This window comes from Grammomys surdaster, unplaced genomic scaffold, assembly GCF_004785775.1.
Source record: "Grammomys surdaster isolate TR1022 unplaced genomic scaffold, NIH_TR_1.0 170, whole genome shotgun sequence".
NCBI lineage: Eukaryota > Metazoa > Chordata > Mammalia > Rodentia > Muridae > Grammomys > Grammomys surdaster.
Window position 1 is genome coordinate 22,788,283 of NW_021604618.1, and position 13,513 is coordinate 22,801,795.

General features: G+C 41.0%; 1 protein-coding gene across 7 annotated transcripts in view; it reads left to right on the forward strand.

Annotated features, from left to right (window-relative positions):
* The window catches only part of Ganc (glucosidase alpha, neutral C), a 57,068-nt gene that overhangs the window by 34,565 nt on the left and 8,990 nt on the right, over window positions 1-13,513 (forward strand). For 4 of the 7 annotated variants that reach the window (XM_028767147.1, XM_028767151.1, XM_028767148.1 and 1 more), the window contains 6 exons: window positions 464-560; window positions 4,190-4,291; window positions 6,239-6,482; window positions 8,178-8,242; window positions 10,274-10,350; window positions 11,878-11,952. In XM_028767147.1, the coding sequence (XP_028622980.1) occupies window positions 464-560; window positions 4,190-4,291; window positions 6,239-6,482; window positions 8,178-8,242; window positions 10,274-10,350; window positions 11,878-11,952 (660 nt within the window). Of the gene's footprint in view, window positions 1-463; window positions 561-3,119; window positions 3,568-4,021; window positions 4,075-4,189; window positions 4,292-6,238; window positions 6,483-8,177; window positions 8,243-10,273; window positions 10,351-11,877; window positions 11,953-13,180; window positions 13,473-13,513 lie in introns of those variants that run through there. The other 3 variants (XM_028767150.1, XM_028767153.1, XM_028767152.1) reach the window with 3 other exon arrangements.

Consider the following 13,513-nt stretch of genomic DNA (forward strand, 5'->3'; position numbering starts at 1 on the left):
TAGGCTAAAGCAGACATTTAACATCTCTGAATTTACTTTTTTTACCAATGAAAACTATCTGACTAACAGATTATTATGCAAATTATATGGAAATATATTGTAAAATGCCCACCAATAGTACCACTAAATAAATGGTCGGTTGGTGTTTGTTTTGTTGTGTGGTGTTTGTTTTCCGCCATGCTGGTCGTCGGGCATGCTGGGTAGCCACTCTTCTCATCTGCATCCCTGTCTCTGTTTACTATTACCTCACTGATATTCCTAAGCTAATAAATGTTTCCATCTTTACCAGGCAAATTAATGTCATTCATTGTGCCATCAAAGAGACTTGATGGGTTTATTATTTCCCATTTCACAGACCCTCTGACTGTTTACCTTTCTCATATTAGTAGTCTATTGCGCATGTTGGCATGATACCCTCATCCTGTCTCCTCTTTCCAATCTTTCTCCATTAACTGACTTATAGCAAATGGCTACCGCAGAAGGATTGATACAGCGATCTAAGGGGAAGGAGAGACCCTTTGTTCTTTCACGTTCCTTCTTTGCTGGATCACAAAAGTATGGTAAGAAATGGTTCACATTATAAAATACAATGTAGCTACCCATCTTTTTCTTTTGTACACCATTTATGATATATGCTGACACTATGTTCCTCTTCAATAGTGTTATAACTTACAGTATAGAAAATGATGTGTTCTGACATGTATATTTTAACTATGAATAAAAATACTTAGAGGTACTTCAGTTGGTAAAATGACTGCCTAGTAGGCAAGAGGCCCTGGGTTTAAGGCTCAGCATCATATAAACCCAGTCAAGGTAGTGCATGTTTGTAATCCTAGCACTCCAGAGATGGAGGCAGGAAGAACAGATGTTCATATCATCCTCCAAGGCTATCTTGGGTTTCATGAGACCCTGTCTCCCTCCCATATCCCAAAAAAACAGTAAAAAAATTTTTCATCAATGTCTTATTTTCTATTGCTGTAAAGAGACACCATGACCACAGCAATGTTTATAAAGAAAACATTAAATTGGGGCTGGCTTACAGTTTCAGAGGTTTAGTCCACTATCATCATGGTCAGAGATACAGTTGCAAGAAGGCAGACATGGTGCTGGAGAAGGGGCTGAGAGTCACAGTACACCTGGCTTGAGCATCTGAGACCTCAAAGTCCACCCCCTAGTGACATGCCTCCTCCAATAAAGCCACACCTACTCCAACAAGGCCACACCTCCTAATAGTGTCACTCCCTGTGGGCCTATGGGGGCCATTTTATTCAAATCAACCACCACAATCAAATTTAATTCTTTTTTTTCTACTAAAAAAATGGCCCTTACTTGTTGGGAGAGTGACTTAGGAGTATTCAGTTTTCTGGCATGGCCATCTTTGATCCTATCTTTTGACTTGTAAAAACCAGGGAAATACATCTCTAGCATACTGCTTCAGTCACCTGTTCCACTTAGCAAGATGGCTTGAAATAGATCTGGCTGCTGTTTATTGTCAGGGTTATCTATGACTGGATCTGGTTTACAGATCAGGTTCAACCTAACCACTCTGTGGCAGGAAGGTTAAGGCCTTGGATCTTAAAATAAAAGCTATTTTAAGAGCTCTGGTGCTGATGTAAAGAACTTAGCTTTGCTTTATGGTAGACATTTTCAGGTCTCACACTCAACCTCCCTAAACCACCCCATGTTCTTCAGCCAAAGGACAGAATAGTTTCAATGGAGGTATGCATCATAGCATTAGACCTTGAGGTTGAAAGGAAAGTCTACGCATATAACAGAAAAAGAAGGGTTACAAAAGTGTGGGTTATCCATGAGACAAACTATGATGAGGCAGTTTAAAATTATAGTTTAAATGTTTTTTTAAATTTATTTTAGGGAGGCATGACACATGCCACGTGTGTAGAGGTCAGAGGACAACCTGTGGTAGTTAGTTCTCTCCTTCCTTAAAGTGCTAGTTTTAATGCATGAGAATAAGTTTGTAACATTATATAAACTAAAAATAAAAGTATGCCTAAGTGATATTCATTATCCCAAGTGTTAAAAATGTAAATGTAGTCATTTAAATCAATAAGTAGATTTCAGTGAAATACAGGAAAATTTAAGCCTATAATCCCAGCACTTGGGAGTAGAAGCAGAAGGATCAGAAGTTCGAGGTCATCATAAGCTACATAGAAGATGTGAAACCAACCTGAGATACAGATAAATAAATAAATAAATAAATAAATAAATAAATAAGGGCCAGCAAGAGGGTTCGATGGGTTAAAGCACTAACCACTAAGCTTAATGGCCTGAGTTAAATTGTAGGGACCCACGTTACGTGGTGAAAGGAGAGAACCAACTTCCACAACCCAGGATACATAGTGAGTTTCTATCTCAAAAACAACAACAATAACAACAACAAAAAGCAAAAAACAAAACTACAGGGGAAATTAGGGATGGATAGAATCAATGAAAAAGTTTATAGGCAACAGTTTAAAAAGATAAGACATATGGATGCTAATTTTTTTTCTTGGATTTGTTGATATAGAGTCTCACTCTGTAGCTCAGGCTGGCATTGAACTTGTATTCCCTTTCCCTCCCCAGAGCTGGAATTGCACATCTATGCTACCATGCCCTGTGCTGTCTTACATTATTTCTGATCTCGTAGATGCTGATCTGTTTCTACAGTACTCTGATTATTTGACCCAGTGTGTAGCTAGGACAACATGACTTTTCCCAGTCATATCTTTGACCAATCACTATAAACAAATGTGACTGAACGCCCATGTTAACTATGATATGCTGTGTGTCTTCATGAGCTTTTTTGTTTTTTGAGGATGGTGGTGTTTTGTTTTGTTTTGTTCTGTGTTTTGAGACAGGTAGTTCTGGCTATCCTGGAGCTCACCCTGTAAACCAGGCTGGCCTCAAACTCAGAGGTCCACCTGCCTCTGCTTCCCAGAGTGTTGGGATTAAAAGGATACACCACCACAGCCTGGTTTGCATCAGCTTTCTTGATGAGAGTGTCACCATGATTTCAAAATCACTGTGTGGATATATCCATAGCTTAGTTGATGTCAAGGAAAAATTAATAGAGTGCAATTGTTAAAAAGAAAAAACCTTGAAAATATTTTCTCTGCCTGTAGGTCAGCTGAACATTTCTACAGAAGATTAAAACAAAAATATCTACTGGAACAGTTTTGGTAAAAGATAAAGCAAGAAAGGCTGCAGAATCTCTAGATGTAGAGAAATAAGATTGTGTCCCCCTCTTGCTATCTCTTTAATGATATAGAAACTGTCATAAACTCTTACCAACTATGATGTGAACTGGAACTTTGGCTTTAACAGTGTGACTTCTAGACTCAAATATTTTCGGTAACTATGTAACTAGGAAAGGTTATGGATCCACTGTTCACCATAGTTCTCTACTTTATAAAATAGAGCTAATAATAGTGTCTGCCTGATAGGACTGTTATGATGACCAAGTGGGACAAGAAACCCAGAGTATTTACTTATTTTTGTTGGTTTGGTTTGTGTGGTAGTTTAAATAGGCTTGGCCTATAGGGAATGGTACTGTTAGGAGGTGTGGCCTTGTTGGAGGAAGTGTGTTATTGAGAGGGTGGGCTTTGAAGCTCCACCCAGTGCAGAAGAGTCAGTTTTCCCCTGGCTACAGTCAGATCAGGATGCAGAACTCTCAACACCTCCAGTGACATGCCTGTCTGGATGCTGCCATGGTCCTGCCTTGATGACAATGAACTGAACCTCTGAACCTGTAAGTCAGCCTCAATTAAATGTTCTTATAAGAGTTGCCGTGGTCATGGTGTCTCTTCACAGCAATGGAAACTCTAAGATGGTTTTGGGTTTGAGGTTTTTGTTGTTGTTGTTGTTGTTTGTTTGTTTCTGTACCCTTGGCTGTCCTGGATCTTGCTCTGTAGACCAGGCTGGCATCAAACACAAAGAGAACTGCCTGTCTCTGCCTCCTGAGTGCTGTGATTAAAAGAATGCACCATCACTACCCAGTGTTTTATGGATCTTAATATCTTTTTAGAAAATTGATTAGAAAATTGATACCTTTTCCAGAAATATCAGAATTTGTTTAAGGTGAGAAATCTGTTTACCTTTTTGTTATGTTTGTATTTTACAAATATGGAGTCTAAATGAAATGGAATGCATTGAAGGATTTGTGTGTTTCCATGCCTCATTATGGGCGATCTAGGTGCAGTGTGGACGGGAGACAACACAGCAGAATGGAGCTATCTGAAAATCTCCATCCCAATGTTACTTACCCTCAGTGTCTCGGGGATCTCCTTCTGTGGAGGTAAGACGGTTGCTGTCCTGAGGCACCGACCAGGAGGGAGTGAGAAGTGAGGGTCTTCAATGCTCACTAGCCTGTTCAAACACGGATGAATGCAGGGAAGAAAACGGGAGGAGAGCAGAAGTGACACTTTAAAACTTACTGCACAGTTTGGTGTGGTGGTGCATACCTTTAGTCCAACCGTCTAAAGGCAGAGATAAGAGCATCTCTACAAACTTGGGGTCAGCCTATGCTACATAGCAAGCTCCAGGACAGCTGGGTCTACATAGAGAGACCCTGTTTGTTTGTTTATTTGTTTTGTTTTTCTTAAATCTTACAAGTATCTTGTCTGAATTGAGGGCATAAAGTCAGGTGGAGGATGTTTCGTTCCCTCAGCACTGTGGCCTCCAGAGGCACAGTAACTGCATATTTCAGAAACACGAGAGCACTGAAACCAACTTAGCAAACCAAAGCCAACCTAGCTCAGTAGAGTGTGAGCCTAGCATGCTCAAGGCCTGGGTTTGATAGGCAGCAGGGTAGCCAAGGGAATAAGAGGATCAGCCTTACAGAAATATTTTGTGCTCAGCAGATGTAAGATTCTGTAACATGATTTAATTTTTTTCCTTTAAGATATGCTCAGTTGCTCCAGTGCTTGCCTAGTTCACAAGAAGCCCTCAGTTTGATCCCAAGCCCCACATAAAAACACTCACGGTTGCACATACCTATGATCCAGCCTTGGATATGGAAATAGTAAGATCAAAGGTTTAAGGCTGTCCTGAGCTACTAGTTCCTCTGAGGTTGGGCTGGACTATAGAAGACTCTGTCTTAAAAATATGGGACTATGAAGATGGCTCAGTCAGTAAAGTGCGCTGCATAAATATGAGGACCTAAGTTCTGAACCTCAGCACCCATGTAAAAGAGCCAGATGCAATGGCACATCCCTGTGATCCCAGAGCTGGGGAGGCTGAGACAGGAGGACCCCTGTTGCTTGCTAACAAGCCAGTCTAGACAATCAATACACTTCAGGTTTAATGGGAGAACTTGTCTCAAAAAATAAAGTAGAGAGTGACTAAGGAAGACATTGAAGTCAGGTTGCGGCCTCCACATGCCTTCTCACACATGAACACACACATACACATTCATGCACACACACACAAAATATGTGCTCTTAGAAAAGATAGGTCTTGTTAAAATCCATGTCTGATGGCTTGCCTTCCCTCGTCCTGAGAATTCAACGGTGATAAACGTTATCAATATGAAGGTGCTCAGAATATACTGCCTCCAGTTCTGGCTGCAAGTCTGATTGATTTTTATCCTCTACAAGAATAAAAACAAATTAATAACACTTTTTTGATATATGTGTCTTTATGACATTGGTTCACAGGCAAGAAATACATGTCCTATCCATGGAGTGAGCAGGAAATTCTACCTAAATCTCCAATGCTGCTGATTTGCTTCTCTGTGGTTGATATTATTTTAGCGTTTGTTTTCAAAAGAAATAAATTACCAGCTACCTTTTCTTCAACACATAGACCCACACCTAACCAGGGAGACTGCAATTTCTGAGTAGTGGAGAATTCAGAACACACAGACACACAGGACAACTGTTCTTACAGAAAAGCCTGTGACCTTTTGACAAAAAAGAAAGAAGGAGGGGTTGGAGATTTAGCTCAGTGGTAGAGCGCTTGCAAGCACAGGCCCTGGGTTTGTCCTCAGCTCTGGAAAAAAAAAAAGAGAGAGAGAGAGACAAAATAACAAAAAAGAAAGAAAGGAAAAAAAGAAATCACAGAGCATTCTGCTGGATCACTGGCTGGTGTTTGGGGCTCAGACTCCCCTATTTGAGGCCATAGATTTGCCTCTCAAGTTTAGTATGCACATAGAGTGTCTCCTCTCTATTTCAAGGCCTTCTACCTTAGTACATTATTGGTTACAAGTATGGTTTCTTCATCTGGTCTTTGTCTGTCTAACCAGCTGATGTGGGTGGCTTCATTGGCAATCCTGAGGAAGAGCTGCTAGTGCGTTGGTACCAGGCTGCAGCTTACCAGCCCTTCTTCCGTGGCCATGCTACCATGAACACCAAGCGGCGAGAACCCTGGCTGTTTGGGGAAGAATACACTCAGCTTATCCGGGAAGCCATCAGAGAGCGCTACACCCTCCTGCCCTATCTGTACTCTCTGTTCTACCAAGTGCACGTGTCTTCTCAGCCTGTCATGAGGTAACAAGGGCACCCTTTACTAGGGACTCCAGTAACCAGCCAACAGATTCCCAGTGATGAGGGCTGGAAAAGGAGAACAAAGCCAACTGTTTAGTCATGTTTCATTCAGCTTGACTTCCTGTTTGTGGTGCTGGCTGTTGAAAACACAGAAGCTACTGACTAGATCCCCTACTTCTCATGAATAAAGTATTGGTATTTGTTGAGAGATGGAAATATTATAAAGGATAACGAGATTTTCTAGGTTAGAGAAAAATATGCACAGAATTCTGTGTCAGCAGTTCCTAAACTTACTTGAAACCAGAAGTTTCCTGGTAATTCTAGTCATCACTAGGGTTAGAGACACCTGCTTTGTGACCATTCTGTAGAAACAGAATATATTGTTGCAAAGGCTAGTAAATATATAACAAGTTTCATTTATTAAAAAATATTGGGGGCTGGAGAGATGGCTCAGTGGTTAAGAGCAATGGCTGCTCTTCCAGAGGTCCTGAGTTCAATTCCCAGCAACCACAAGGTGGCTCACAGCCATCTGTAATGGGATCTGATGCCCTCTTCTGGTGTGTCTGTAGACAGCTACAGTGTACTCACATACATAAAATAAATCTTTAAAAAAAAAAAATATTGGGCTGGAGAGTTGGCTCAGCTGGTAAGCACTTGTTGCTCTTGCAGGTGACCTGGGTTCAGTTCTCAGCACCCACATGGTACCTGATATCTACCTTTGACTCCAGTCCTGGGAGATCCAATGCCCTCTTCTGACATCCACAAGCACCAGGCATGCATGTGGTGTACATACATACATGCATACAAAACACTCATACACATAAAATAATTTCAAAACTCTAAAAAAATTTTCAAAGAAGAAAAAATAAATTTCTTGGTGCTGGAGAGATGGCTCGGCAGTTAAGAACGCTTGCTGCTCTTGGAAAAGACTTAACTTTGGTTTCCAGCACCCATGTCTGTTAGCTCACAACCCGCTGGAACTCAAGCTCCAAGGGCTCCAGTGCCCTCTTCTGGCCTCTGCAAGCACTTGCATCCAAATGGTACACACACACACAAATAGAACCATTCTCATAAAATTAAAGGGTGATTTGAAACACTAAGTCACTATCTAGTCACAGATATGGAAAATTTTGTTGTTTCTATGGACCTAAATGCCTCCTCCATAAATTGTATGAAACAATAATTATTTTAAAATCTTGACAATTTCTCACCCTCCCTCCTCCTGCTTGAAAGCAAGGAAAATTAGTTCCTTTCATCTAAATAAATAATAATTAAATGATACGTGAAAGTCAGTGGCTGCAAGAAGTGGCACAGAATTATAATAAAGTGTGATTTTTTTTGGCAAACATTTACTTCACACAAGAAACATTATACATTTAGACTTGTCTTAGTTTTTGCCTGCAAGAGTGGCAGGTAGTTACTCAGTAGTCAGATAGGAGTGTGGCACACAAGAGGAATCTCAATTTTCCATTAGGACATTCAAGTTGATAGAAAGCTCTTTCACATAATAAATGTAAAGTAACCATAGCAACTGCTCATAAACTCTTTGGTCATATGAGAAAGAATCTCCGCTCCTTGGTATTTTCCAATTCCTTTTAGAGAGGTATAGCACTAAAAACGTAAAAAGCTAATAAAACATTTAACACAAAGAATAATAAAGCAATATTTTAAAATGCAAATTCTGTTTTCTTTTTCCAGGCCTCTGTGGGTTGAATTTCCTGATGACTTAGAGACTTTTTCTGTAGAGGATGAATACATGCTGGGTAGGTATTTATAGGTTAATTATAGTTGTGATAAGTTCTATAACTATGATTTTATTATAGTGAGAATCCCCTAGGCCCAAGAAAGACAACTAATGAAAATAAAAGAGATTCTATTACCAATATTTTTTTGAATCAGGGTCTCACTTAGCCCAGGTTAGCCTGGAACTTACCCTGTATCTAAGGATAAGGTTGGCTTCTCATCTCAGGTGCTGGGATCACAAATATGCCTCTTCACGTCTGATGCTGGGGATCGAACCCAGAGAGTCATACATGCTAGACTATCACTCCAACAACTCAGCTCCACCCCTGCCCTCCGTCACCAAGATTTTAAATGTAATAATGAGACTGTAGCTCTATTCTATTGTAGTGTAGCCGTCACCATATTATCCATATTAGTGCCAAATAAATCCATTGTATCGGTGAATATGATGCGAAAGTTTTGTTTGGGACCCACTCCTCTAAAGCTTGGCGAGACTGCTACAGGAAAGGTGAGCATAAGAAAGTAGACCAAGTGGTTATAGTAAAACATGGAATTGCAGTAGTAGACCTCGTTTTGTTTTTCACCTGAGACAGGGCTTTATAGCCCCGGTTATCCTTGGACTTGTACTCCTCTTCATCAAAGATAAGATTTCTGAGACGCTGGGCATATACTACAATGCCTTGCTGAGCTTCTTTAATGAGGATCAGCCATGAGATCTGAAACATGGACATTTATTGTAATAGGAATCAAGCCCAAGAAGCAAGGCTGGATATTGGAACCCCAAAAATCAATTCCATTCTAAATAGTGGAAACCTCCAAATGTAAAATGATAATGATGATAATAAGAATATCAGGAACAAGAACCCTTGGAGATATAGTTGAGGGTGTGTTCTTGTATAACATGAACAAGGCTCTGTGTTCAATCCCTGGCACATGTGGCTTCAGCTCAATCGTCACTGCCTTGGAGAAGCGTCGTTCATCAATCCTTGCTTCCTATACCTTAGTTCTATCCTCCCCGTTCAAAGGCAGTCCCGTCCATTCAAAGCCCTTCCCACCTCTTAGGTAATTTTCATTTTGCTTTGTACTTTTACCTCTTTCAGTATTTGCTTTAACCCTAATCCACTTATGATTACTTTTTAATATCTGTCTTCTTCACTTACCACAAACTTCATGATAATAGGAGTTGTGTTTGTTTTATTTACTCATGTATGTCTCCAGAACCTAGCATGGTACTGGAACTCAGTAAATAAATCTTTATTGACTAGAAGAAACAATTCAAAATAGACATAGCAGTTCATGCCTGTAATTCCAACACTCACGAGTTTAAAGTGCCTGTTACATAGTGAGACCCTGGAAATAAACCTTTAAAATGAATTCATAAATAAATGCACTTTACACATGTCTAATGCTAATATGAAAGGAAAAGTAACATCCAGACCATCTTTTTTTTTTTTTTGGTTTTTTGAGACAGGGTTTCTCTGTGTAGCCCTGGCTGTCCTGGAACTCACTCTGTAGACCAGGCTGGCCTCGAACTCAGAAATCCACCTGCCTCTGCCTCCCAAGTGCTGGGATTAAAGGCGTGCGCCACCACCGCCCGGCCAGACCATCTTTAAAAGAGGTACAGACTGCAATGGTAAGGGCCTGAGGAGCTGCACAGACCAGACTTCCAGATCACTTCACAGCTCACTCTAACCAGAGACATTCCTGATCCCAGTGCTTACGCAGAAAATGAAACTGTGGAACTGAGCATGGTGGCTTAACCCTGTAACCCTGGTGTTCAAAAGGCCGAGGCAGGAGGATCATCCCAAAGCCAGCCCAGGATGCAGAGCAAGTTCCAGGTCTCTCTTGACTACGTAGCAAGACCTTGTCTCAAACAAAACAAAACAAAAAACAAACCAAATAAACACATGAGACTGTGATAGACAGGGTCCCTGCCCCACAATCTGTAGACCAGGCTGGCCTCGAACTCAGAAATCCGCCTGCCTCTGCCTCCCAAGTACTGGGATTAAAGGCGTGCGCCACCACCGCCCGGCCTCCTCTTCATTTTTTAGGAAGTGCTTTGTTGGTTCATCCAGTTACAGAACCACAGACCGCCTCGACTGATGTATTCCTGCCAGGGCCAAATGAGGTAAGAGCAGTAACAGACACACGTCTGGTGTCTCCCAGCTCTCGTGCCTGCTTTCCTCATAGGAAAGAGGGTGCTTCAGCATGCACTTGTGAATGTGCCTTGTACACTGTTTTCCACAGTCATGACACTCTTCTCAGAAGTTGACAAACTTAGTGTAGGGAAGGGAAGGTGACAGCCTGAGGGGCAGCTTTTACTTTCACGCCTTGGCATGTGTGAGTGAGTCCTTATGGAGATGGGTTGCTTTAAGGTAGAGGATTTGTCCCACCTAGTTACTTTGTGGGACTCCTTTTGGTAATTCAACAACTAACCTTTGCTAGTGCTCCCAGATAAGGGTTTGGACCCTGTCTCCAATTCTCATAATCACCCCCAAAACTCAATGCTGTAGGAAGGAGTAATCATGCTGTGGTGGATTTCCTCCAAGTCTGTTTCTTCTCTGGATCTTCTCTCCTGTCTGTAGTGATCGATTTGCTTGCTATGTGCTGTCCTGTGTTTCATTGTGTTTTCCCTTTTTCTTTTTTTTTGTCTCACTTATGGTTACAAGCACTAAGTCAGTTTATTTATAGCATGTGCATGATGGGGAAGGCTCATGTACCACAGCATCCATGGAGAGGTCAGAGAAAAATTTTGTGGAGTCAGTTCTCTCGTTCTGCTTTTATGAGGGTTCTGGGGAGCAAATTCAGGTATCTAGTCTTTACTGTCACTTGTCAAGGCATCTCATCAGCTCAAGCATGAAGTTTTTTTGGTAGACTGTAAGAACCATGAAGGCATGTTCTCATCTTCCACTCACAGACAGTTCTTAACTGCTGTGCATATCTAGCACCTAGACTGTGCAGCAATTAACTTTTGAATGTATAGACAGACAAGGAATGGCTTTAGTTCATCAGTTACACTCCTTTGGTAACGTCCTCCTCCCCCTTCTCTTCTTTTTGAGGTAAGCTCTCATGTATCTTGGGCTAGCCTTGAAACTTAGGATGAACTTGAACTTCTGATCCTCCCACCTTGGATTACAAGCATATATCACCTTGCCCAATTTATTGTATGCTGAGGAACCAACATCAGGCTTTATGCATGCTTTGGGATTTTCTTAAAGGGAGAATATATGGGACATGATAGTACAAGCCCATAATTCCAGCAGGAAGGTTTCAAGTTCGAGGTTTACCTGGGCTACATCGTGAGTTCAAGGACAGCCCAGTTACTTAGTAAGACTCAATGTCAAATAAAAGAGGGCAGGAGATACACTTCAGTGGTAAAGCACTTCCTTAGGATGGGTGCGTGCTTAGAGTCAACTCCCAGTAAAACACACATATGCACACTCACACGCACATGCACACACACACACACACACATGGCATGGGGTGTGTTTTTTTTAACTTGTCCCACAAATTTTAATTATATTTACTTAAACTTCTTTTTATTCCTTCCTTCCTGGGGTTACAGCTTGTTAAAGGGCAAAAGGAGATGGTGGGTACAGGCTTCTCAGGAGAGAGATTGTCCATTCTCTTTTCAGTACAGTTGGTTTCTTTTTAGGTCTGGTACAACTCTAAGACATTTGCATATTGGAAAGGAGGATGTACTGTGAAGATTCCAGTAACCTTGGATACTGTAAGTTATTTTCAGAGTATTATTTTTCCCTATTTAGCTGTGTTAGTCTGTTCAGAATATAGCCTGGGGGGCTTAGACAACAGAAATTTATCTTTGCATACTTCTGAAGGTATAAGACCTATATCAAAGTGCCAGCTGACTCAGGTCCTCCTGAAATATTTTTTCCTGACATATAGGGGTTTATGGGATAGAGAGAGTAAGGGAACGGTGTTCTTATAAATGGGGCTGAAGAGTTGGCTTCATGGTTAAGAGCACTGTTGCTCTTGCAGGGGACCTAGGTTTGGTTCCTAGCACCTATATGGTAACTGCAGCCATCTGCAGGTGATCCAAGTCTTCTACTGATCCCCACAGGCACCAGGCACATATTTGGTGCACATACATACATATAGGCAAAACGCATACGTAAGATAAGATAAATTTAAGATCAGAAAGTGTTCTTGTACGGATACTATTTCTATCATATCAGTAGTAATCTTTATGAGCCTGTCTCCAGATAATAGTCACTTCAGTGGTTGGGGCTTCAACATATGAATGGGGGACACAAACATTCTGTTTATAATGTATTTCTGTAAAAAGTGAACCAAGAGTGTAAGTGTTTGATGTAATAACGTATACTGCACATGTAGAGAAAATAGATTATAATAGTACTCGCCTTGAGCTGTGCTAGGGAGAGGCTGCGGGAAGTCATGGAGAGAGACTGCTCAAGGATACAGGTTTCTTTTAGAGGTGTTGAGGGAGTTTTAAAATTGATTGTGGCAATGGTTACTTACATGCCTTAATATACTGAAGCAGCTTGATTATATAGTCTAATTGTAAATTTTGAAGCATATGAATATATCAGTAAAGCAGATAAGATATGTGAAGAGTTTAAAAATACATATACTCTGACTCTTGGCATGAAATACTGAGGATAAACAACTATTTCTTGTATATCTGCACTTGTATCTAAGAATAGTAACACTGAGAAGAGAATGAACATTAATTAGAATGAACACTAATAGAATAGTGGTGTTGGGTTTTTACAAATTATCATCAGTGGTTTCATTATAAAGAATCTGGTTCTAGACATCAACTTTCAGATCTGAAAGAGACCTTAGTAATCTCCTACCCTGTCCCTTTGTCTTACTCACTGCTCTGTTGCTGTGACCAAGGCAACCTTACAAAACAACGTATTTGATTGGGGGCTGGCTTGCAGTTTCCCAGGCTTAGTCCATTATCATCATGGCAGAGAGAATGACAACGTGCAGATGTGGTGCTGGAGAAGGAGCTGACAGCTACATCCTGGTCTGCAAGCAAAGAGAGACACCTCACAGCCCGCATATTTCCAATGACATATTTTCTCCAACAAGGTCACACCCCAAACCTTCTAATCCTCTCAAATAGTGCCACTCCCTGGTGACCAGACATTCAAATATATGAATCTATGGGGCCCATTCTTATCTATTTGCATGAAGAAACTGATAGAAAAGTTGTTTTTTTTTTTTGGTACAGAATCACCACTGTGTTGTAACAGAACTATGACAAGTCCCTCCCACCCCCTACAGGTTTTCTGAACTCTGAG